General features: G+C 48.0%; 2 protein-coding genes across 2 annotated transcripts; one reads left to right on the forward strand and one right to left on the reverse strand.

The window, feature by feature from the left end:
• Window positions 1-7,212: 7,212 nt before the first annotated feature.
• On the reverse strand, window positions 7,213-10,429 carry LOC147116351 (metallothionein-like). The gene is made up of 3 exons (XM_085991207.1): window positions 8,841-10,429; window positions 8,566-8,643; window positions 7,213-7,492 (listed from the first exon to the last, which is right to left on the reverse strand). The coding sequence occupies exons 1-3, from the start codon at window positions 8,872-8,874 to the stop codon at window positions 7,398-7,400; spliced, it is 207 nt and encodes a 68-aa protein (XP_085847333.1). The 5' UTR covers window positions 8,875-10,429; the 3' UTR covers window positions 7,213-7,397.
• A 9,779-nt stretch (window positions 10,430-20,208) lies between these two features.
• LOC147116352 (metallothionein) lies at window positions 20,209-22,096 on the forward strand. The gene is made up of 3 exons (XM_085991208.1): window positions 20,209-21,101; window positions 21,299-21,376; window positions 21,818-22,096. Exons 1-3 carry the CDS (start codon window positions 21,068-21,070, stop codon window positions 21,910-21,912), a joined length of 207 nt encoding a protein of 68 aa, XP_085847334.1. The 5' UTR covers window positions 20,209-21,067; the 3' UTR covers window positions 21,913-22,096.
• Window positions 22,097-26,033: the final 3,937 nt, after the last annotated feature.

Here is a 26,033-nt window from a genome sequence, read left to right on the forward strand (position 1 = left end):
AATGGCAAACATTCAAAGACCGAATGGATGAGCTGCAGAAATTGTTCATCCCAATTTGGAATAAAAATAAAACAAAAAAGGTGACTCAACCATGGCTAACAAGGGAAATTAGGGATAGCATAAGATCCAAGGAGACGACATATAAACTGGCCAGAAAAAGCAATAATCCTGAGGATTGGGAGCAGTTTAGGATTCAACAAAGGAGGACAAAGGGATTAATTAAGAAAGGGAAAATAGAATATGAGAGTAAGCTAGCAGAGAACATAAAAACTGACTGTAAAAGCTTTTATAGATATGTGAAGAGAAAAAGATTGGTGAAGTCAAGCGTAGGTCCCTTACAGTCAGAATCAGGGGAATTTATAATGGGAAACAAAGAAATGGCTGACCAACTAAATTCATACTTTGGTTCTGTCTTCACAAAGGAGGACACAAGTAACCTCCCAGAGATGCCGGGGAACATAGGGCCTGATGAAAGGGTGGAACTGAAAGAAATCAGTATTTGTAGGGAAATGGTGTTAGGAAAATTGATGGGACTGAAGGCTGATAAATCCCCAGGGCCTGAGAATCTACATCCCAGGGTACTTAAGGAAGTGGCCCTAGAAATAGTAGATGCATTGCTGGTCATCTTCCAGAACTCGATAGACTCTGGAACAGTACCCATGGATTGGAGGGTAGCTAATGTTACCCCACTATTCAAGAAAGGTGGCAGAGAAAAAGCAGGGAATTATAGACCGGTAAGCCTGACATCGGTAGTGGGGAAAATGCTAGAATCTATTATAAAAGATGTAATAGCAGAGCACTTGGTAAGCAGTGACAGGATCGGACAAAGTCAACATGGATTTACAAAGGTAAATCATGCTTGACTAATCTGCTGGAATTTTTTGAGGATGTAACTGGTAAAATAGATAAGGGAGAACCAGTGGATGTGGTGTATTTGGACTTTCAGAAGGCTTTCGATAAGGTCCCACATAAGAGATTAGCGTGCAAAATTAAGGCACATGGCATTGGGGGCAAGGTATTGACCTGGATAGAGAACTGGTTGGCGGACAGAAAGCAAAGAGTTGGAATAAACGGGTCGTTTTCCGAGTGACAGGCAGTGACTAGTGGGGTACCGCAAGGATTGGTCCTAGGACCCCAGCTGTTCACAATATATATTAATGATCTGGACGAGGGAATTGGATGTAATATCTCCAAATTTGCAGATGACACAAAGCTGGGTGGGAGGGTAAGCTGTGAGGAGGATGTCGTGAAACTCGAGTACGATTTGGACAGATTGGGTGATTGGGCAGAAACATGGCAAATGCACTATAATGTGGATAAAGGTGAGGTTATCCACTTTGGTGGCAAAAACAGGAAGGCAGATTATTATTTGAATGGCAATAGATTGGGAGAAGGGGAAGTGCAAAGAGACCTGGGTGTTCTTGTGCACCAGTCGTTGAAGGTAAGCATGCAGGTGCAGCAGGCGGTTAAGAAGGCAAATGGTATGTTGGCCTTCGTAGCAAGAGGGTTCGAGTACAGGAACAAGGATGTCTTGCTACAGTTGTACAGGGCCTTGGTGAGACCGCACCTTGAGTATTGTGTGCAGTTTTGGTCACCTTACCTGAGGAAGGACGTTCTTGCCATGGAAGGAGTGCAGCGAAGATTCACCAGGCTGATACCTGGGATGGCAGGAATGACGTATGAGGAGAGATTGTGTTGATTGGGATTATACTCACTGGAGTTTAGAAGATTGAGAGGGGATCTCATCGAAACCTATAAAATTCTGTCAGGCCTGGACAGCCTAGATGCAGGAAGGATGTTTATGATGGCTGGGGAGTCCAGAACCAGGGGTCATAGTCTAAGGATAAGGGGTAAGCCATTTAGGACTGAAATGAGGAGGAATTTCTTCACCCAGAGAGTGGTGAACCTATGGAATTCTCTGCCACAGAGGGCGGTGGAGGCCAGTTCATTAAATATATTCAAAAAAGAGTTGGATATATTTCTTAAGGCTAAAGGGATCAAGGGATATGCGGAGAAGACAGGGACAGGGTACTGAATTTGGATGATTAGCCATGATCTCATTGAATGGCGGAGCAGGCTTGAAGGGCCGAATGGCCTACTCCTGCTCCTATCTTCTATGTTTCTATGTCACCTTATCCTTAATTATAGACTCTAACAGTTAACATGGCTGAGGTGGCGGTTCATGCGTGATGAATGTCCTCAACTGACCCATGTGGTCAGTGGGAGACCTGAATGTGGATAAGGAATTTGCTGGTGGAAAAAAAGTAGCAGTTACTTGTTAGGGAGTGATATCTGGATGCAAGATGCACTGAGCGATGTACCATGATGATCCCAGCTGGAGCCATTACTGTTCCTAATCTACATTAATGACTTAGATTCAGAAATTCAATGCAAGTTGTTCAAATTTGCAAATAATACAAACACAATGGGTGGGTAAAGACAGTTGAATCAGAGGCTGCAGCAAACAATGGATACACGGAGTTAAATAAAATCAGAAATTGTAAATCAGTGCCAGACCAAATTCAATGCTGACACGTGGAGGGTGCTACACACTGGAAAGTGAAATGGGTGTCACAATTATGCCATGGATACTGTAGAACAAAAAGTATAAAGATGAAATGACTAGGGATATTGGACCATTAACATGTCAAACTACAGCAAGAGACAAATTGAATAGAATGATTAATAATTATTTTGCTGGGTCAAATGAAAAAAAAATGTGCTAAAACCATACAGTGCCCTCATCACCTCAGTACTGTTGTGAATGTTAACCACCAGGACTTGAGGAAAACATTCAAACCATGGAGACAGTGCAGAGATGAGGTTGAATACTGATTTCTGGTGTCAAAGAATTGAATTCTGAGGAAAGCGTGAAGAAATTGATGCTGAATAATTTTAAGAGGAGCTGACTGAGAGGGTTCCTTATAGCTCAGAGGTGCAGGCTTATGCTTGATGGAACTCCTCAGCTGACCCATGTGGTCAATGGGAAACCTGGATGTGGGTAAGGAAATAGCTGGGGGATAAAAGTAGCAAGTAATTGTTGTGGAATGATATCTGGATGCGAGATGCACTGAGCGATGTGCCACGATGAACAGAACAGGAGCCCCTACTGTTCCTAATCTACATTAATGACTTGCATCCCCGATTTTAAATGCTCCACCATTGTTGGCCATGCCTTCAGTTGGCAAGGCCCTAATCATTGCAATTCTCTCTCTAAACCTCTCCACCTCTACCATTCCTTCCTCCTTTAAGACCCTCCTTAAAACCTAGCTCTTTGACCAAGCTTTTGGTCATCTGTCCTAATATCTCCTTGTGTGGTGAAGTGTCAAATGTTCTTTTATAATGCTCCTGTGAAGTGCCTTGGGATGCTTAACTATGTTAAAGATGCTATATAAATACAACATAAATTTTGCTTTGTACTATCATACCTTTTGTCATTTAATCACTCCTGCATCCCACCCTATCACAGACATTCCCTTTTGTTCATTCCTCCCCATCCCCTTTCCCTGCCCCTGAACTTGCTTAAAATCAGTTACATCTCTAACTTTTTCCAGTTCTGACGAAACGTCATCGACCTGAAACGTTGGCCGAGATTTTCCGGGGGGTCAGCTGGCGGGATCGGTGGCGGGTTGGGTGGGAAAGTGGTTTCTTTCCCCAGTGGGTCAGGATCCCGCTTTGAACCCGCCGCCACATGCCTTTCCCAATGTCAGGTCTGTCAGCGCTGAGCGGCGGGGGACCCAGTTCAGGTAATTATGACCTTGTTTAGAGACCATTCACAATACATTTCAACCCACCTTCGATTTTACGTGCTCGCCCACAGGGTCCATGCTGGTCGTTGACAATGTTGTCAAGCTGAGGCGGAAGATCAGTGGCCATGGAATCAGCTGTTCAACTGACAGTTTCAATGTACAGTAAAAGCTCAGGGATATCTTTCCCCAGTCACAAACTCATCCTCACTGAATTTCCACAACAGGTTCACCATTCTGCAAACCTTTAAACAAGTCCCCATCCAGTCTGACCTCATTACCTCTCTCACCATTGACAGATCGCTTCTGTCATCTCTACTTCACCTGTCATCTATTCCATCAGCATGGTTGCCCTTTATACTCTCTCACTTTGGTCCATGGAATCCCACCTCAATCAGCCCCAACACCAGCAGCACCAACAACAACACCAACCTTCTCCGCAATCACCTGATGCTGCACAGGACAGAGGGTATCAGCACCCAACCACATTGCTGCCCAGCTGGCCAGGGATGGCCTCACCATGGCCAGATTTACTTCGCTTGATGCTGTACACCCTGGCTACCACATGATGTGTCAGGTTGGCACCACCCCACACCATAAAGCACCCCTACAATACCCAAGCCATCCCTTTCACACTCACCACCATTCCGGGGGGGGGGAGGTTTGGGTACCGTTATGTCTCACCATTCACTGCAACGTACTAAGCCATTTCCAAAGGTGCACACAAATCTGTCCATGAATGCAAAGTGTTGAAAATAAAGGTTTCAATGCTTGACACCACATTAACAGAAACATTACATGAACATTGCCTAAAACACCTAAGTGCCTACCCTTGTGTGTTGTTAGTTGGTATAATTGCACTAGGAAGATGGTGAGTGTGATGCGTGGCTAGTGAGATGGGGATTTGATAATGTAGATAGAGAGAGAGAGGGATGGGTGGAGGTTCAAGGTAAGTTGGTGTGAGTAAGGGTGTGCAGAAGTTGTGTAGGGAAGGTAGAGTGATGGGGATGTGATGACTGGCAAAGCAGGAAGAGGTTGAGTATGGTTTGTACTAACATTTTGCTATCTAATGAGATAATTGAAAGGTTTGCGCTGTTGCACCCAGGTCCTCCTGACCACATCCCTGCTTGTGCCCTCCTCTACAATGTGCAGCCAGACTGTGTTGGTTTCCTGGGGAGGCCTCTTCTGCCCATGGGAAGGGAAGAGAACCTCCCTGTGTGCTGTGACACCCTCCATAAGCACATCTGTAGTGGATAGCCCTTGTCTCCAAGTAGCCACACTCCAAAGTGTTTTTGGAGAGCAAACAAGCTGAGGGAGGATGAACTGGCACAGCACAAAAGAGTCATGACAGCTGCCAGGGAACCTGGCACACACATGCATGATGATCTTTTTATGGATACAGACGAGCTGCACATTGATGGAGTGGAAGCCTTTGCAGTTCACAAACATTCCTGGGTGATGATGGGATGCCTTCTTGGGCACATGTGTGCAGTCGATGATGCTATGCACCTGTGGGAAGTCAGCCGGAGCCGCAAAGCTGAGCACCCACTCAGTAAAACTGGCTTCATCAGTGGCAAACTTGATATAATTTGCTGAGTTGTGAAACATGGCATTGGTCAGCTGGGTGATGCATCTGTGGACGGCCGACTGCGAGATCCCGTAAATGTCTGCCGCAGATCCCTGGAAGGAGCCGGAGGCGACGAAGTTGAGGGTGCTGGTGACTTTGACAGCAACTGGTAAGGAGTGTCCACTAAGACCTCTGGGAAGCAGGCCTTGTTCCAGCGAACTTCAAATGTCTGCAATGACCTGGCGCGATAGGCTGAGCCTCCTGAAGCACTGTTGCGCAGTCATGTTGAGGAAGCACAGCCTCTGCCTGTATACCCTGTGCTGTGCGTATCGTCTCTGGCCCACTGCAGCCCTGTGGTGCCCCCCTCTCTCCTGTGGAGCGTCAGGTCATTGAGGAGAAGGCTGCTGTTGTGGTTGCTGCTACTGCTGGTGTCATGGTTGCTGCTGCTAGTGGTGGGGCTACGCTTGGTCCGATTCTGAGGACCAAGGTCAGAAAGTATTAGTGGCACCCATGCTGATGTAGTAGATGGCAGGTAAAGTGGAGATCAGAGGGTCAATCCCTCAATGTTGTGGTGGTTAGTAGCAATGTGGTGAGAGTGGCTTCCAAGGTTTCAGAAATGACCTACAAGTTGCAGACACTGAAATCTGTGGACAAAATGGGGTGCGCAAGAGCCTTTCCATGAGGTAAGTAATGAGGTGTAATATTGCAGTCTTTATATGCTTTTCCCAGCTCTCAATGAATTAATTCACCAATGTCCACTGAGATTCTGCCTCCCCTTCACTGGCAAGGCACCCGACCTCCGTGAATCCCGTGCTTTTGCAGTAAAACTCAGAATCTGGTGTTAAAATCACTGTTAAGGGTCGGTAAAAAAGCATTTAATGATTTCAATGAGGTCAACCGCCTCAGCGGTTTGGGTCCGTGCCGCGCCTTCAAAGCCGCCCAAGTTAAATGCTCGAGGTGGCGGGATGACGGCGGGTTCCCGACGTGCTCTCTATTTGCAGCATTCTTATTGCCACCCAGCCCCCAAACCCACACACATGGCAACGGGAAAATTCCGGCCTATGATTCACTTAATTCATAATTGTGCTTATAATTATCGAGTCTTTTTCACCGATATTGGTAAATAAAATAGTATAAGTTATAGCATCGCTGTGTATGACTTTCTCTTTCAAATTTCTGTCAAAAAGATAACTAATTTCACTCAGTATTGTAGTGCGATGGTGATTGGACGGGGTGATGTAAGATAGCTCAAAGGGGCGCTAATTGAGGAATGTTATGAACCTTAGAAGTAAATAGTAGATTCCAGTCTAATTTCTATGTATAAGTGTTAGGACAAAAGGTGAATATTGATCCAACATACTTTAGTGTACATAGCTAGATATTGCAAATTCAAATAATATATTCCTCACTTAGTGGGGATGGGATTTAGTATTTATTCTAATTCAAACTCTGAAGCCTTACTATTAGTGTCATCCATCTTGACCACTAATAACTCTTTCCCATCATTTGGAAAAGTGACTGCGTGTATGTGCTCCCTCAGTGGCCCACATGACATTGAGTCCTAGCTTGTGGTGATTTTCTTAACACCCCCACACCCACACAAACCACAAGCATCGTTGTATCTTATCTCGGGACGTGTTAACCTGTGCCATCCAGTGTGGCAGCAAATTTCTTTGCCGATTTGGCAGCTTTTAGTGTAATTGAACAATAGGGAGAATAGATTAGAGCAGGGGTTCCCAAACTCTACTTATGAGCATGGATTACTAAACTTTACTTAAACAATGTGTCTTTAAGACATCATGTTATTCAATGTGGCCTTTTTAGGCTCTAACTTGCTCCCTACACAATGTGCTGTCATTAGGAACATCACTTATTTAATGAAGAGAATGGCACTGATCACAGGATTGAAATAGTTTTTTAATTTACAGATACAAAAAGGGATTATTCCAAAAACAATGAATTCACTTTTCATGAGTTTATATAAACAGACAACTCATCAGGACAGAGATACTGAGGACATGCGGCCTGTGTAATACAGTACATATGGACAATACTTTCTATATTGGGCCTGAAGGGCCTGTTGTTCAGGAGCAGCAGCTACATTTGTCGGAGGTTTTCTCTTTACACACACAGCCATTGGCGCAGTTCGTGCATCCTGCAGGACAGCAAGAGCAGCAACCTGAGAGAGGAGAGGGCAAAGGCACAAATCATGAACAATGAATCAGTTCAGTGAAACAGCCCCAGACCCACCCATTGCAGCACTCAGCTCCTCCCTAATAAACTAATCTCTGCCATATCTCCAAGTAACCCGTCTGAAGATGCCCCGCCTCAGAAGCCCTGCCTGTCAGTCTGTCAGCTGCTGCATTGGGGGTAAGATTCGGGAGCTTGTGATCTCATCAGTCTGTCCCACCCACTGTTCAGAGATCAGCTCTTCAGGGTAGAACTTCCCGCCAGCTAGTTTCACATGTGGATGTTTCAGGGGCTGGGATTCCATTGCTGTGAGCTCGATTAAACGCTGCTGTTCCCCTGTTCAGGATGCGCCCTCATTTCCTCCTCTGTGAAACACCTTGAGATGTGTTTCTACATTAAGAGATGCTGCATAAATGCAAGCTGCGGTTACTGCTGTAAATCCTGGGTAAAAAATAGCATCCACAGCAATGTAGCAGCAGTAGACTAAACTTTTATGGTGAAGAACTTCTGTCCTATCTGAGAAGCGAAATGGCGACTTTAATGATTAATTTAGTTCAATAGGTGGCGATACTGAGCATCTCAGTTACAGTCCCACCAATTGGAGCAGCCTGAAGATCGGAGCACCAACCCACCGGACTCACTCCATCTGGTCAGTGAGCATTCCCCAGCAGATTATGGTCCCGACATTAGGGTCTTTGCTCAGCGGGTGCCGTTTATTTGAATTTCCTGGGTTGATTTAATTATTAGGTGTTGCGATTGGAGGCAAGGTCTGAATCCTGGAAATAGGGTAAATCTGGTTCGGGTTTAGGGTTAGGATTAGGGTTGATTATTTTGGGTTTGTGTATTTTAGGGTTAGGTTCAGAGTCTTGCTGGTTAGACTTGGGATTAGGGTCAGAGTTAGGGTTAGGTTTAAGTTAAGTCCCGACACTGGTTCCAAACTGATTGGAGTGAAAGCCCGGGGACCTTGTACTTTTCTATTCTGGTCCTCTCTGAGTTCTGCCCAGAACTATCCGTCACAGAAATACAATGTGAGGAGCTGTAAACAGTCCCACAGTTACTCACTTTTCTGGCAGCGTCCAGCTTTGCTGGTGGGACATCGGCAGTCGGAGCACCTGCAGGTTTGTTCACAGGAGCAGGATCCTGAAAACAGGAAAAACAAAGACATTTGAGTTAATGTTCAAACCCGGAGAAATGCCCCGGTGTGGAGGAGCCCCGGCTCTTTGTCCCATTCTGTTCTGCAGTTACTTTAATAAAGAGCCCGCCCTCCAATCCTGCTCCACCTCAGTGAGACTGAGCCGGGACACTGTGCTGAAAGGACTGCACTAGTCACCACTCACCATCCAGGCAGACACAGGGCTTCGAGTCAGACATTTCACTAACAACTTCTTCAGCTTCCAGCCCTCACCCAATCAGCGCTTCTCGATCTGGTGCCCTTTGCTGAATCGGAGCCGAGTTTTATGGGGTTGTGATCGGTGAGGAACCGGCTGCAAAACCGGGGAAGGGGCGGGTCGGTCCGGGCAGAATGCACCCGGGGCACCGAAGTGAGTCAGCGGCTGAAGGTTTGAATTGCACCCGTCTCCTTCACTCACAACACGGCCCCAAAAGATTTCTCAATAACAGCAATTTCCCAACATTTCCCGTGGAATCGCCGGGTGTCTGAGCGTCTGCAACACGTTTCACACCCACGGTCTGGGGGAGGCCAGGACTGCACGTTCTGTTTGAAGTTTATTGACCGATTTCACTCTAGGTATTTGTTAGTTTCTGTGTTGTAGATTGCTCTCCCAAGTGTAGGATCGGTTCCTCCCCCCAAGGGTAAAAATTGGACTATGAAATATAAAAACCCAGAACTGCAGTGCCAGCAAAATGGGCTCGGCAATAAAGTGTTAATTCAAACATTGCAGCCGAAACTACGACTGGATCACAGACAATCTAAAATACGAATGCTTCTGAACAAGAACATTCGCATCTTCATTTACCTTAAGGGTTACATTGTCCACCTTAGACCATGGCCCCCGAATAACTAGTTTCAGTGCAGGCCTAGACAATGGGCCTGGCCTCGAACCTTTTGAATACGAATGCTAACAGAAACCAACAGCCTCGCATATGCACTCACTTTGGGAGGGTTGCATTGTCAGAAAGATATCTCAAATCAATGGATAATTCACACATTTTGAAACGAATCGTATACTCAGAAGGGGGCCAGGAAATACTGCAAGTTGGTTTTGGTTTAAAGTAAGATCACTTCGAAGACAGTGGTGTGGGAAGCCGATGGCAGAACAGCGAACAGAAAGATTCAGGCCGACAATCAACTCCAAGAGACAGCCGATCGGGAGTGGTGATTGTATGTTTCAACCAAATCATAGAGGGGGCTTTTATGATTGAGTCTGAGTAAGTTTGTGAGTGTGATGAAATATATTCCATTCATCACTGCCTGTTTTCTGTGTCTTGTAACTGCCTGCTTTCTGTGTCTTTTCCCTTCCCCCAGTCCTCATGTATTATGTATTGGAATGTGCTGGAACTGGTTGTGTGCAGGGCTCCGCCCATACCTGGCTCCTTTGTAATCTAAGTTCAGTCGGGCATCAGCCTCCTGAAGGAAGACATCTCTCTATTTTACGTGTTATGTTCTGAGTTAATAAAAGCCTTACTTTTGTTCTGCTAACTTGGAGTCTCGGAATAATTGAGGCACATCAATTTTATTAACTCAATTTTCAACACTAAGGATCAACTCCTGAAACCCGAACGTCTGGATTTGGATCAACATGCTCCGGACGCATCAGCACGCTTCAGACACTGGTTTGACTGTATGGAAGTCTTCCTGGACAATTCCGCAGCCGTCAAAGACGCTACGGACACTGCGAAGATGAGACTCGGAATGCTACGGAATTGGGTAAGCCACCGGGTTTACCCCCTCATCCAAGACGCCGATACGTACCTGGCCGCCTGCAACACCTTAAAGGCGCATTACCAGCAGCCTACGAATGAGGTGTATGCTAGGCATCTACTCGCTACTCGTGCACAGCGACCTGGGGAATCGGTGGAGGAGTTCCTAAGCATCCTGAAAAAGCTTGGCAAGGACTGTAAGTGCCGAGATGTAAAAGCCGCAGTTTACACCGACGAGCTTGTTCGCGATGCCTTTATCACAGGCCTCAGCTCCACTCACATCCGGCAAAGACTGCTGGAAAAAACGGAGTTGGACCTGAAACAGGCTGCGGACACCGCGCGGTCCCTGGAGATGGCCCAGAGAAACTCGGACGCCTACTCTTCAGCCCGCGCCGCCCACGCCGCCACGTGTGCGCCGCCATCTTGGAAGGCATCTTCCTCGCCCGGCAGCCCGACACCGGCGGGGCCCAGCTCTCCCCCCAGAAGCCCTACGACAGCCGCGACGCGTCAAGGACCCAACTGCTACTTCTGCGGGCAGCCAAAGCACACCAGAAACCTGTGCCCGGCGAAAGGCACCACCTGCTTTAAGTGCGGTAAGAAGGGGCACTTCGGGAAGGTGTGCAGAGGGAACCCCGCCGGAAAACCAACCGCCGGAAAACCCGCCACCGCCGCGTGTGCGCCGTGGGAGCGGCCATCTTGGACGCCATCTTGCCCGACCTCGTGGGGTCCGCCATCTTATGAGCAGACAGCGTGGACGCCATCTTGTCTCGATCAGGGCCCTACAGTGGCATCGGTCACAGTGGACCAGACCAGGCCGCATCCGCTATCCAAATCAATGGTGGACATCGAGGTAAACGGGTGCCGGGTTAAATGCTTAATTGACAGTGGAAGCACGGAGAGTTTTATCCACCCTGAACTGGCACAACAACTCTCCCTAAAGGTGGTCCCTGCTCAGGGTACCATCTCTATGGCCGATAAAACCCAGACATCGACCATTCTGGGTTACTGCACGGTACAATTGTGCGTTAACGGAACTGTGTATGATAATTTTAAAGTATTAATCATGAAGAATCTATGTGCGAGCGTGATCTTGGGTTTGGATTTCCAGTGCAACCACCAAAGCATCACGCTCAAGTACGGTGGGTCCCAGCCGCCCCTCACAGTGTGTGGTCTGGCTACCCTGAAGGTAAAGCCGCCTTCGCTATTCACGAACCTTACCCCTAACTGCCGGCCAATAGCGACCAAAAGCAGGAGGTACAGCTGGGAGGACAGGCGGTTTATCGCGACCGAGGTAGACAGGCTCCTGAAAGAGCGCATTATTGAACACAGCAACAGCCCGTGGCGCGCCCAAGTGGTAGTGGTAAGGGGTAGCGAGAAGAAATGGATGGTGATCGACTATAGTCAAACGATCAACAGGTACACCCTACTAGACGCCTACCCGCTACCCCGCATATCAGAAATGGTGAACCAAATCGCCCAATACCGGGTGTTCTCCACCATCGACCTCAAGTCAGCGTACCACCAGCTCCCTATCAGACCAGAGGACCGCCCGTACACCGCCTTCGAGGCGAACGGACGCCTCTACCAATTCCTCAGAGTCCCCTTTGGGGTGACGAACGGGGTCTCGGTCTTTCAGAGGGAGATGGATCGCATGGTCGATGACCACCACTTGCAGGCAACCTTCCCCTGCCTCGACAACGTCACCATCTGCGGTCACAACCAGCAGGATCACGACTCGAACCTCGAGAGGTTCCTGAAAACCGCACAAAAACTCAACCTCACCTATAACAAGGACAAGTGCGTTTTCAACACCACGCGCCTCTGCATACTGGGCAGCGTGGTGGAGAATGGGGAAATCGGACCAGACCCCGACCGATTGCGCCCCCTACGGGAGCTGCCCCTGCCCAGCACTCCCAAAGCCCTGAAAAGGTGCCTGGGGTTATTTTCTTACTATTCCCAATGGGTCCCCAACTACTCCGACAAAGCCCGCCCCCTCTTGAAAGCATCCTCTTTCCCGCTCTCTGCTGAGGCCCACGCCGCCTTCAAAAGCATTAAGCAGGATATTGAGCGGGCCACGCTACAGGCAGTGGACGAGAACACTCCATTTCAAGTGGAAAGTGATGCGTCCGACTTCGCCTTGGCGGCCACCCTCAACCAGGCGGGGCGGCCCGTAGCTTTCTTCTCGAGGACCCTCCAAGGCCCCGAGATCAGACACTCCTCCGTGGAAAAGGAGGCCCAAGCCATCGTGGAGGCAGTGCGCCACTGGCGCCACTACCCAGCCGGCAAACGCTTCACCCTACTTACCGACCAGTGGTCGGTAGCGTTTATGTTCAACAATAAACAGAGAGGGAAGATTAAAAATGATAAGATTCTTAGGTGGCGGATCGAGCTCTCCACTTTCGAGTACGACATCATTTACCGGCCAGGGGCCCTTAACGAATCCCCTGACGCCCTCTCACGAGGGATGTGTGCCAGCGCCACCGAGGATCGGCTACAGACCCTCCACAACGACCTCTGCCACCCAGGGGTCACGCGGCTGTTCCACTTCATAAAGTCCCATAACTTACCCTACTCGATTGAGGAAGTTCGGTCTCTGACCAGGAACTGCCGCACTTGCGCTGAGTGCAAGCCTCGGTTCTACCGCCCAGATAGAGCCCACTTAATCAAAGCTACACGGCCCTTCGAGCGGCTCAGCTTAGATTTCAAGGGCCCCCTCCCGTCCGTCGACCGCAATGTTTACTTCCTGAACATTGTGGACGAATACTCCCGTTTCCCATTCGCCTTCCCCTGCCCAGACATGACCAGCGCCACGGTCATTAAATGCCTCAACAGCCTGTTCTGCCTGTTCGGTATGCCGAGCTATATCCACACGGATAGGGGGGCGTCCTTCATGAGTGAAGAGCTACGCCAGTACATGCTGTCCAAGGGGATCGCCACGAGCCGTACCACCAGCTACAACCCCCGGGGTAACGGCCAGGTGGAGCGAGAGAACGGGACAGTGTGGAAAGCAGTCACTCTAGCTCTAAGGACCAAGGGCCTCCCTATCTCCCGCTGGCAGGAAGTCCTCTCGGATGTGCTCCATTCGATACAGTCGCTATTGTGTACGGCCACTAATGCCACGCCTCATGAACGAATGTCTGTCTTTCCTCGGAAATCCACCTCAGGCGTATCCATGCCGTCATGGCTCTCCACCCCAGGTCCGGTACTCGTGCGAAGGCATGTGAGGGGCCACAAGACGGACCCTCTCGTGGAGCCAGTACACCTACTCCACGCCAACCCCCAATACGCATATGTCCGGCACGCCGACGGAAGGGAGGACACCGTGTCCATAAAAGACGTCGCCCCAGCCGGCATCGACAACAACCACGGCAATAGCAGCGACGACGATCACAGCAACCCTTACCCACCCACTATTCTTTCATCACCCCCGGAAGAACATCGACCAACGGCACCCCCACCAACTACCCCTTCAACAACCCCGGCGGCACCCCCGGCAGAGACCCAGGAGGCTACCGGGGACACCCAGCCGACACCCGCGGCACCACAACAGCCACGTCGGTCGCAGAGGACTATCAAACCCCCGAACAGACTAAATCTATAGAAGGGGTGAATGTGATGAAATATATTCCATTCATCACTGCCTGTTTTCTGTGTCTTGTAACTGCCTGCTTTCTGTGTCTTTTCCCTTCCCCCAGTCCTCATGTATTATGTATTGGAATGTGCTGGAACTGGTTGTGTGCAGGGCTCCGCCCATACCTGGCTCCTTTGTAATCTAAGTTCAGTCGGGCATCAGCCTCCTGCAGGAAGACATCTCTCTATTTTACGTGTTATGTTCTGAGTTAATAAAAGCCTTACTTTTGTTCTGCTAACTTCGAGTCTCGGAAAAATTGAGGCACATCAGTGAGTTTCAGTCAGATCACAATAAGGGTTTTGTGATTGAGCCTGGGTAACTTTATATGTAACAGTCAAATCGCGGACGGGTTTAACTGTGTCATAGGGGTTTGTATTTTGGGGTTGTTAGCCTGATATAAATTGTAGGGATTTATACTAGGGAAGTAATTGTGTGTGTGTTCAATAAACGAACGTATCAAAGGTTGAGCCAAAACCCTGTGCCGTGTGTATTTTGTTCTTATAAATCCTGACGTCCAAGAACTGTGTGCAACGGGGGTCCAGTATGGGAGCAAACCCCTTACACAAGTCATCCTCAGCTCCGGGTGTTCCAGAGAGACTTTCCACTTGCCTTGATATCTAAAACAAAAGTTTGTATTGGCAGTGTCTTCAACATCGGAAAAGGTCCCGAGGTTAACAAAAGAATGGACACCCAGAGAAGGAAGGAGGTGTGTGGAGGGTGAACAAAAGGGACTTAAAGGAGGCGGGAGAGGCGGAGAGGTTTAGGAAGGGAATTGCAGAGCATGTGACCTAGCCTGCTGAAGGGACAGCCACCAATTGGTGAAGGATGGGACATGGAGATGCACAAGAGTCTAGAGTCAGAAGAACAAAGTTTTGTTTTGGAGGGGGTGGGTTGGTGGTGTTGCAGGACTCGAGCAGATAGCAGAGATAGGGAAGCATGAGGCCATGAAGGGATTTAAACATGAGGATGAGAATGACCGTGAGCCAATCCATGAGTGATCAGGAGCAGGAACTGGTGCAGGATAGGATACAGGCAGCAGAGGTTTGGAAGAGTTGACATTTACAGATGCACTCACTGAATGGCAGACCAGGTGTTAGAGATTTGGGATTGTGGAGTCTCGAGGCGACAAAGGCTTGGACGAGGGTTTCAGCAGAATTTTGGGATGAGGTAGGGCTGTAAGCAGGTGATGTTATGGAGGGGGTGCAGTTCGAGGCCTGAGGGCAGAGGGCGCGGTCCGAGGCCTGAGGGCAGAGGACGCGGTCCGAGGCCCGAGGGCAGGGGGCGTGGTCCGAGGCATGAGGGCGCTATCCGAGGACTAAGCCTCATAGTGGGAATTCGTGGCCTGGGCATCGGGGATTGGAGGGCTAAGGGGAGGATCGAAGGGTAGGGGGCGCGGTCCGAGGCCTGACGGCAGGGGGCACAGTCCGAGGCCTGATGGCAGGGTGGGAAATCAGAGGCCTCGTGGGGGGGGGGGTGGGGCGGGGTGTCTCCGATCGCGGGGGGTGGGTGAAACAGGGACCCTGGATCCGGGAGGTAGGTGTACAGGCACTTAACTCCTGCATCCAGCAGTCTTTGTCTAAGTTTAGCGGGCGGGATTCACGAGGTGTGCAAAACCCGACCAGCTAAAGTTAAATTCAAAATGGAGGTTAAAGATGTTTCCAGTACCATTATATCTATATATATAAATCAGTCGATCTGTCTGTCTGTCCGTCTGTCTGTCTGTCTGTCATCGCGTGTGCGTCTCTGTCTGTCATCGCGTGTGCGTCTGTCGGGCTATGCGCTCGAAAGTTACAGGGCATACCTACGCGCGCGTTACCTCCAAAGAAAGCTTACGCTTCCAAGACGGTTTTAAGCGTATTTACGTTTCGGCCGGGCTAAAATCGCGCCCGCGGTATCCGAAAAACCTTAACATTCCGCTCATTAGCATCTCATTATCCGCTCATTAGCGACAGAGTGACCTCGAGCTCGACCAATCGTACGCCGGGTTGCTGGCGTGTGCCGCCGGGCCAATCGATGCGTGTGTGGGCGGTCCTTATCATTCTGAACCGAGGTGAGTAGCCGCCATCTTGCTTCCATTCTTTTTCCTGCTTTCTGCGTCTTTCTTTTCAAATATACATTTCCAGCAAAATAAAATTGAATTTATTAAATTGTTTTAATATAAATCACACATTTGTAAATATTTTATCTAACCTGAAGATTCTTTTTCCTACCTTTCCCCGTTTTTTTCTTAGGCCTGAAAGCCTCGGCCTTTCTTGCCCAGCCAGGCCTGAGCTAGGGAATTGGGCTTCTGCTAAGCTCCACACCCGCCCCCCCCCCGTGTCACGTTACCCGGGGCAACGGCGTCAGCCACGAGGGTCAGGGTGCGCGCGCAGCAGGAGCAGGTGAGACGCGGCGTCTCTCTCTATTCCGCGCTCGGGCGGGGCTCTCGAGAGTGTGGATCTCGGCCTTGGTGAGCGGGGCTCTCGGGAGTGCGGGGCGGGGCAGCTGGGGCTTGGAGAGCGGGGCTCTTGGCCGGGGGGGCGGGGCTCGGGGCGGGGCAACCGGTCGTGGCCGTGGCCGTCCCTCAGCCTCAAGCCCTCCCTTCCCCTCCTCCCCTCCCTTCCTTCCCCCCCCGCCCTCCCTTCCCCCCTCCGCCCTCCCTTTCCCCCCAACCCCCCTTCCACACCCCCGCCCTCCCTTCCCCCCCGCCCTCCCTTTCCCCCAACCCCTCTTCCACCCCCCCGCCCTCCCTTCCCCCCCGCCACCCTCCCTCCCCCCCCGCCCGCCCTTTCCCCCCCCGCCCTCCCTTTTCCCCCGCCCTCCTTTTTCCCCCTCCCTTTCCCCCCTCCCTTCCCCCCCGCCACCCTCCCCCCCGCCCGCCCTTCCCCCCCCCGCCCTCCCTTTTCCCCCCCCGCCCTCCCTTTTCCCCCCGCCCTCCTTTTTCCCCCCGCCCTCCCTTCCCCCCCGCCCTCCCTTTTCCCCCCGCCCTCCTTTTTCCGCCCGCCCTCCCTTTCCCCCCACCCGCCCTCTCTTCCCCCCCACCCGCCCTCTCTTCCCCCCCACCCGCCCTCTCTTCCCCCCACCCTCTCTCTCTCTCTTCCCCCCAGTCGCTCTCTCTCTCTCTCTTCCAACAACAACATACCCTCGAAAAAGCCTCGGCACCGCCAGGCACTTCAGCTAGTTATTTATAAATACACGACCTGCCTCCTGGCAGCAGGTTGATCGCCCGCCGCCGTTAAAACGGGAAGTAGGGGTGGGTTGGAGGCGGGTTCTGGTGCGGATTCAGATTTTTAAGACTTTAACTTCCCCCATGCCCACTCACCCCACCCATTTTTTGGTTAATATTCCCCCCATAGTTAGAGTCAGAGTTGGCACCGACACTGGAACCACAATGTGAGGATCTTTAAACAAGTAGTAAAGTGTTATGGGGTTGTGATCGGTGGGGAATCGGCTGCAAAACCGGGGAAGGGGCAGGTCGGTCCGGGCAGAATGCACCCGGAGCACCGAAGTGAGTCAGCGGCTGAAGGTTTGAATTGCACCCGTCTCCTTCACTCACAACACGGCCCCAAAAGATTTCTCAATAACAGCAATTTAGATCGGGTCATTTCTAATTCTAAATATTTACAGAGTGACTAAAAACAAACTCCAGTGTAGTTCAGTCTTTAAACAGCCAGGAAGTGCACACGGTTCAAAGGCCATCTGTGTTCCTGGCTCCTCACACTGACCAGACAACTGGGCAATTCTCACCTCTCCAGACACTGTGGCTTTGAATCGTGCTGCACTGAAAGCATTTTATCAATGGAATCTCTCGTAGATATTCGGGCAAGTGGGAAACTCTCTGGGACACAGGATCTGGGCGAGCAATCAGAAACACACAAACTAAGAAATATCATGGGGGAGATTTTCACCGAATACTTTAGGTGCTAAAGAGGTAAAGAAAGGGTTAAACCGGGGTCTTAATCTGAAACGATAGCAAAATACTGCAGATGCTGGAAATCCGAAATAACAACAGAAAATGCTGGAAAAACTCAGCAGGCCAGGCAACATCTGTGGAGAGAAATTAGAGTCGACGTTTTGGGTCTAACCCTTTTTCAAAACTAGGATTCGCAAAATTGAACATTGTCCTATAAGGGTCTATTGGCAGAAAAGGCCTTAATTTTAAAGACTGTTTTAAAAGAAGCCCAGGAAAAGGGGCATACAAAATGGCCACCAGACCCCGTGACCAGCTTTTTGGGACATTTTAAAATGGTTCCTGCAGTCCACAGACAGCTTTTGTGGATTCAGCCCACAGTAAGTTCTGGAATGCAATTTCGGAGAATGCGAAACCAGACAGAACCCCATACATATGGATTGGATGCAGATCCAATCAGATCGGCCTGTAGATAAAGGCCATCAAAATGTTTACCCAGACAAAGGGAAACAGCTTCAAGTTCAAAGGGGGACATCAAGACCCATTAAAGACAATACAAGGTCATTCCAGACCAGAGATGGCAGTTACCGGCCATCCCGAAAGTACTTTAAACACAATGACTACCCCTCTGTGCTACAAGCCTGCCAAAAGTTAAACAAAGACTAACCTTGATATGGCGGGAGATAAGGGCCTCAATGAGAAGTATAATTGGAGACCTGGGGTAGCTATCAGGAGTTCAGAGAATCAGAAGACGTTCGAGTTCAGAGGTTCGAGCTGAGACGATCGAGGAGAGGATCGGGTTCAGATGACCGAGGATCGAGGTTCGAGTTCGGAGAGAGAGGTTCGAGAGGGAAGATCGAATCAGCGTCCAGACCCGGGGTAGCTATCGGGAGATCATCGACAAACCCCGGGCCATTGACAAGACAAAAAGACGGTGACCCTCCAAGAAGAGACCTTATGAAAATGGTCAAACAGTTGGGCTCTCTCCACGCCGACGTCCAGGCCTGCTAACATCCAGCCTGTCCGTGTCCATTACCTCGAGGGAGAAAAGAGTGTCGCAGCCCGCTGCATTCCGCTGACCACGTGGAGACAGGACGCCTGAGAGGACCAAAACGCAGACTTCAAAAACCTCTATTTTCTAACTGGGACTGGTGAGCATGTTTCTGGCCCCTCATAATCTAATCTAGCTAGGTTTAGGGGGTGGGCATTTTAGGGGATAATTAACAATGAGTTGTTGTCCCTCGATGTTCCGTGTGTTTCCCTATTTCATGATGAACCTTGTAAAGTATAATATGCCTGTGGATATATTGATTAGTACTGTATTATGATTTTGTTTTTCCCTCCCATGTACCTTATTTTGGCTTACATTCAATTTTTTCCTTTATGCAATAAAATTTCACTTCGTTTCATTAAATTTGGTCTACAGAGTATTCTCTGCATTGTAGTTCCTGCCTCAAAGTCCAGTGTACAGAACCTAAGGGGTGAGTGGGTCGAACCACTCGGTAAATTACTGCGCAAAAGAGAGAGAGGTCTCACCAGAGAGAGAGACCCAAGAAAACCCCTTACAAAACTGGAAAGGAAATGAAATAGATCGAAAACACCAGTTTAGCCCATGTTTAGTGCAAGACACCAACTTGGTAAAGGAGTTGAAGCCGGCGCGAGGAACGGCCGCCTGAAGGATCGTTAAAGAGCTGATTGGCACTTAAAAAGCCAATAAGTGCTCATTAAAAAGGCTGCACTAGCACTTCAACTAACAGCCTCTCCTAACAGCGACCAGCTGTTTGCGATTAACCACTGCATTGGATTTCAAGCATGACTTAAAGGGATACTCACCACTTAAAGGGATACTCAACATTTCATAACCATTGCTCTTTTTATTGAACCAAATTAACTGTAAATTAACTGAAAATTAACAGAACTTTAAATAAAACATCAAATTAAATTATAATTACATTGCCCAGGGTGATGATGCACTCCAGTCCCCGCGGTGCCCACTGGTCTCGGAAGGCCTCAAGCGTGCCGGCGGACACCGCGTGCTCCATCTCCAGGGCCACCTGGGCGCGAACATAGCTGCGGAAGAGAGGCAGGCAATTGGGCCGAATGACCCACTCGACCGCCCGCTGCCTGGAGCTGCTTATGGCTTTCGCCAGGCCCAGGAGCAGTCCTACGAGGAGGTCCACCGATCTGCCCGCTCCCCTCCGCACCGGGCTGCTGGAGCTGTTAAGAGGACTCTGGAAACACTTCAGGAGACTTTCTGGGACACTCTGTCAAGACTTTACCATCACTCAAGCAACATTTATTTGGGAAAGAGAGTGCTTGGTCATGGGCATTTTGCTCGGGGTCCCCCTTGGTCTGGGCAAGGAATGGGAGGAGGACAGGCAGTGCAGTACCAGCTGCTGCAGGAGAGAGGGACAGGAGGGCAAGGTGACATCTTTTCCCCAGTGGGCTTTAGGACATCCCTCCTCCTCTGGACCCCCAGTGCCGCCTCCCTCGGTCCCTGAGCCATCCTGAAACAGGCTGCTGTGAGCCAGCCCGAGCACTTCACCCTTCATTGGAAGTGGGTGTGAGGAGCTCTCTGGTACTGTTCCACAAAAGTTGCTTCTAATCAGTATGTGCTAAAGCTGCAGGTTTCTGGTTCAGCGCCTCCGGGCAAGTTCAAATTATTGTAATCAGCAATTAGGGCCAAAATTGTGTTTTAAATCCAGACTTTCAAAACAGGCGTCTCCTATTAACACAGCTCCCATTTAGAGGCTGTTTTTATCCTTTGGCCAAAATAATCCCCTCCCCAGTGAAATCGGTCAATAAACCTCAAACAGAACGTGCAGTCCTGGCCTCCCCCAGACCGTGGGTGTGAAACGTGTTGCAGACGCTCAGACACCCGGCGATTCCACGACAAATGTTGGGAAATTGCTGTTATTGAGAAATCTTTTGGGGCCGTGTTGTGAGTGAAGGAGACGGGTGCAATTCAAACCTTCAGCCGCTGACGCACTTCGGTGCCCCGGGTGCATTCTGCCCGGACCGACCCGCCCCTTCCCGGTTTTGCAGCCGGTTCCCCACCGATCACAACCCCATAAAACTCGGCTCCGATTCAGCAAAGGACACCAGATCGAGAAGCGCTGATTGGGTGAGGGCTGGAAGCTGAAGCTGAAGAAGAAGTTAGTGAAATGTCTGACTCGAAGCCCTGTGTCTGCCTGGATGGTGAGTGGCGACTAGTGCAGTCCTTTCAGCACAGTGTCCCGGCTCAGTCTCACTGAGGTGGAGCAGGATTGGAGGGCAGGCTCTTTATTAAAGTAACTGCAGAACAGAATGGGACAAAGAGCCGGGGCTCCTCCACACCGGGGCATTTCTCCGGGTTTGAACCTTAACTCAAATGTCTTTGTTTTTCCTGTTTTCAGGATCCTGCTCCTGTGAACAAACCTGCAGGTGCTCCGACTGCCGATGTCCCACCAGCAAAGCTGGACGCTGCCAGAAAAGTGAGTAACTGTGGGACTGTTTACAGCTCCTCACATTGTATTTATGTGACGGATAGTTCTGGGCAGAACTGAGGGAGGACCAGAACAGAAAAGTACAAGGTCCACGATTTCACCTGATTTAATTCCCATCAGATTGTCCAATCTAAAGAGACTCGAGGAGAAAACCCTGCTGATTAAAGAAAGGTTTTAGAGTGACATCGGAAAGAGATGATTTTATAGATTTATCACTAGAAATAGGTTTGGAGCGATACTGACAACATATTCACCCAAACCCTCTCACATCGTGTCCTGAGGCGGGGCATCTTCAGACGGGCTACTTGGAGATATGGTGCAGATTAGTTTATTAGGGAGGAGCTGAGTGCTGTAATGGGAGGGTCTGGGGCTGTTTCACTGAACTCATTCATTGTTCCTGATTTCTGCCTTTGCCCTCTCCTCTCTCAGGTTGCTGCTCTTGCTGTCCTGCAGGATGCACGAACTGCGCCAATGGCTGTGTGTGTAAAGGGAAAACCTCCGACAAATGTAGCTGCTGCTCCTGAACAACAGGCCCTTCAGGCCCAATATAGAAAGTATTGTCTATATGTACTGTATTACACAAGCCGCATGTCCTCAGTATCTCTGTCCTGATGAGTTTTCTGTTTATATAAACTCAGGAAAAGTGAATTCATTGTTTTTGAAATTATCATGTTTAATATCAGTAAATAAAAAAACTATTTCAACTCCTGTGATCAGTGCCATTCTTTGTTAAAGAAGTGATGTTCCTAACAACAGCTCAATGTGTAGGGAACAAGTTAAATCCCAAACAGGCCAGATTGTATAAAATAATGCCTTAAAGCCACATTGTCTCCTGGTGCAGTCTCCGGGAAGAGGTTAAAGCCCCACCCCTTTTCTCTGTGGAACACTTCAGCGTGGACTTGGGATCTTGCATCATGCCAGTTACAAAACCAAATGCTAAAATCAAACTGAAGCCGTCAGTGAACAGCGAGTTACTATTGTACAATCAGCAGTCTTTTCAAAGAATACATATTTAACACTATTTATTATGAGTCTTCAAATTCATTTTCAAATAGAGGGCTTTCTACATGCTTCCTGATTTATACTTTATAGAATAATTTTACTAATTCTTCGTTCCCACATGGAGCTTCACCTGCCTGGAGCACGAGTTGGGAATTCAGGAGTGATTTGTCCTCCCACTATTTTCCATTCAATAAAATAAAAATGGAAATGAAGCTGGAAGAGAGATTTATGCCCTGATATAATTCATTGGGGGGAAGGGCAGAGGATCAGAAATCTTCCCCAGATACAGCTCAGAATCTTCCATTAGCACTGTGGGAAGGCTGGCGATAGTTAAGTTTCTAACTGATGGGGCAGAGTTCTGACATCTGTGGACTCTTTATTCACCAAATACTCAACACCCACCTAACAGAGTGACCTCTGACATGTTCAAATATTTGTGCAATGAAAAATGTTGACGTGTGTCATAGTCCACATGCAAGTCATTTGTTCAACAAGAGCGAAGGCTGCCAAATCTGCAAAGTAATTGGGTGCAAAACTTGATGGCACAGTTTTAACATGTCCAGTTATAACATATAATGGTGCTGGTGGTTTTGTGTGGGTGTGTGCATGTGTCTGTGTTCGTGTTAAGAAAATCACTACTAGCTAGAACTCAGTGTCCTGCAGGAAAATGAGGGGGAATGTATCTGCAGGCACATTTCCAAATGATGGGAGAGAATTGTTAATGGACAGGCTGCATAACATGGTTATTCAGAATTCAGTGTTTGAATTAGAATTAATACTAAATATACCATATTATGTGAATTTGTAATATCTAGCTATGTACACTAAAGGGTGTTCAGTCAATTTTCGCCCTTTTTCCTAACATGTACATACAAAGTAGACTGAAATCTACCATTTATTTCTACAGGTCATAACATTCTTTAAATGGTGACCCTTTGAGCCAATTTACAGTACCTAATCCAGTCACCATGACATCAGAGTACGACACTGAGTGAAATTAGTTAACTTCTTTTGACAGAGGCTTCAAAGAGAAAGACAGTCATAAAGATTTTTTAGTAGTACTAATTTATTTAACAAGATTGATGAAAGTGACTAGGTAATTATAGGCACAATTATGAATTAAGTGAATCATAATATCTTAGCATGCTGGGTTCTCTTGTTTATAGCTTAACAAAGTCATGTTTTAATTTCTAAGGTTACAGCATAGCTTAGCAATGTTACACTTACAGTTTGTATTCAACATATCACTAATAAATACCCAGCTTTGTATATTAAGGCTCTCCTGTGATATACTCAGGCTTACAGCTTTGGCTATCTATTAGCGCAGTACTTGGTGAATGGATATTAATACTTCCTCTGGGTTACTCAGCTTCATCTCTGGGGATGTCCATAGCAAATTGCTGTTATTGCCTTCCTTTGTCAGTTGTCTTCTTGTTCAATATTAACTAAAACTGTGTGCATGTCTTTCTCTGGATTGTGATACTGTTATTTTACTCCCATGCTCAAAGGGAGCTAGGTTAAGTATTTAACCTTGATTAGCCTTCCATCTTTCACTCTCAGCACGTTCTCTGCTTTAGAGTCAATTCTCCAAAATAATTTTCAACACAAACCATTTGATTGTATCTACATCTACCAGCTCTGAAAACCTTCCAGTTCACATGTGCCTAGCATAACCTTTCATATGTTTATTTCAGAAAGCAAATCCAACTTAGGCACACATGACTAACAGTGACCAACCAAGGTCTCATTCAAATGGGCCGACATGTTTGGCATCTCTAATAATCACAATTCAAGTATCTTAATGCAGACCAGGGCTTTCAAACACTTCCAGCACCTAAATTACATCATCAAAGCCATCTTCTGACAATATTCTTTGCTTAAAATCTTTTCTGTTGATTCCATTATTGTTTGCACTCACTTTATGACTCATTAATTAATTATCATTTGAGATTTGCAATCTTAACAGATTGAGCACCTTGTGGATCATGGGTTAATTCGCATTATTTAGTGTCTGTCTGTTGTCTGTTACATCTCTGTGAGAGCTTGTTCCTGCTCCCAGAATCCCAGTATTAATCATTTTTCTTGCCAAAACAAGAACACACTTACATTGAACTAGTACCTTTTTATAGCTCAGAAATCTCTCAAAATGTTTCGCTTTACCTGCCATGGCTCACTTTAAAGTCCAATGACTGTTGTTAGTTAGGCAAACACAGGAAGGAATTGAAATCGCAACTTTGTGATTTTAAGACATAGAATAACATAGAATTAAGCACAGAAATAGGCCATTCGACCCAAATGATAGATGCCGGTGTTTATACTTCATACGCGACTCCTCCCAACCCTCTTCATCTAACCCCATCAGCCTAACCTTCTATTCCTTTCTCCCTCTTGTGATTTATCTAGCTTCCCCTTAAATTCATCAATGCTATTCGCTTCAACTGCTCCTTGTGGAAGCAAGCCAGTTCCACATTCTAAACACTCTCTGGGTAAAGAAGTTCCTCCTGAATTCCCTATTGGCTTTAATAGAGACGTTCTTACATTTATGGCCCCTAGTTTTGGTCTCCCCCACAAGATGGAGCAACTTCTCTACGTCTATCCTGCATCTATCCTACCAAACACGTTGATAATATATGACCTTGATCAGGTCACCCCTCAGCCTTCTCTTTTCTACAGGAAGAAGCCCCAGCCTGTTCAATCTTTCCTGATAAGTAAAAGGCAAAAATACTTTGAACTGAACTGGTGCTCATTCTTTGTTCTCATTGTTATCTCCAACTTGCACCAGTAAAAGAATCAGTTCTAGATTTCAGGATTGGAAAATTGTCCTTAATCCACTTGCAGGCGATCTGTGGTTTCTAGTTTATTCAATGGTAGATCACCAACCAACTCTGTGTAGACCAGTCATCTAACCTGGGACCATCCTGATCTGAACTGCAGCACACGGTGCATTTACTCACTGAGCAATCAGTGACATACATCAATTTTCAACTGATGATGGTCAAATGAATTGATTATCAGCAACAAACTTAGGGAGTGTCTGCACGAGAGGAATCTGTTCAATAACATAGGAACAGAGAAATATAGGAACATAGAAACAGGATTCGGCCATTCTGCCCCTCCAGCCTGTTCCGCCATTCAATGTGAACTAACTCCATATAGTCGCCTTTGGCCCATATCCCTTAATACCACTGGTGAACAAAAAGCTATTAATCTCAGGTTTAAAATTAACAATTGACCTAACACCAATTGGTGTTTGCGGAAGAGAGATCCAAACTTCTACCACCCTTTGTGTGTAGAAGTGATTCCTAAGTTCATTCCTGAAAGGTTAGGCTCGAATTTTTAGATGTGCCCCCTAGTCCTAGAATCCTCAAGTAGCAGAAATAGTTTCTCTCTATCTACCCTATCAGTTCCCCTTAATATCTTGAAAACTTCGATCAGTTCACCCTTAACCTTCTAAATTCTAGGGAATACAAGCCCAATTTGTGTAATCTCGCCGCGTACCTTAACCCTTGAAGTCCGGGTATCATTCCGGTAAACTCTGCACTCCCTCCAAGGTCAATATATCCTTCCTAAGGTGTGGTGCCCAGAATTGCTCACAGTACTCCAAGTGTGGTCTAACCCAGGTTTTGTATAGCTGCAGCATAAC

Source organism: Somniosus microcephalus, chromosome 6 (genome assembly GCF_052327205.1).
Source record: "Somniosus microcephalus isolate GS21.2 chromosome 6, FLI_Smic_1.0, whole genome shotgun sequence".
In the NCBI taxonomy this organism is placed as follows: Eukaryota; Metazoa; Chordata; class Chondrichthyes; order Squaliformes; family Somniosidae; genus Somniosus; species Somniosus microcephalus.

Bases quoted from the DNA above. Each gene is read 5' to 3' on its own strand.
- LOC147116351 (XM_085991207.1), bottom strand. From the start codon at position 8,874: ATGTCTGACTCGAAGCCCTGTGTCTGCCTGGATG. The intron at 8,644-8,840 runs GTGAGTGGTGAC...TCCTGTTTTCAG, and splicing joins GCCCTGTGTCTGCCTGGATG to GATCCTGCTCCTGTGAACAA. The intron at 7,493-8,565 runs GTGAGTAACTGT...CTCCTCTCTCAG, and splicing joins AGCTGGACGCTGCCAGAAAA to GTTGCTGCTCTTGCTGTCCT.
- LOC147116352 (XM_085991208.1), top strand. From the start codon at position 21,068: ATGTCTGACTCGAAGCCCTGTGTCTGCCTGGATG. The intron at 21,102-21,298 runs GTGAGTGGCGAC...TCCTGTTTTCAG, and splicing joins GCCCTGTGTCTGCCTGGATG to GATCCTGCTCCTGTGAACAA. The intron at 21,377-21,817 runs GTGAGTAACTGT...CTCCTCTCTCAG, and splicing joins AGCTGGACGCTGCCAGAAAA to GTTGCTGCTCTTGCTGTCCT.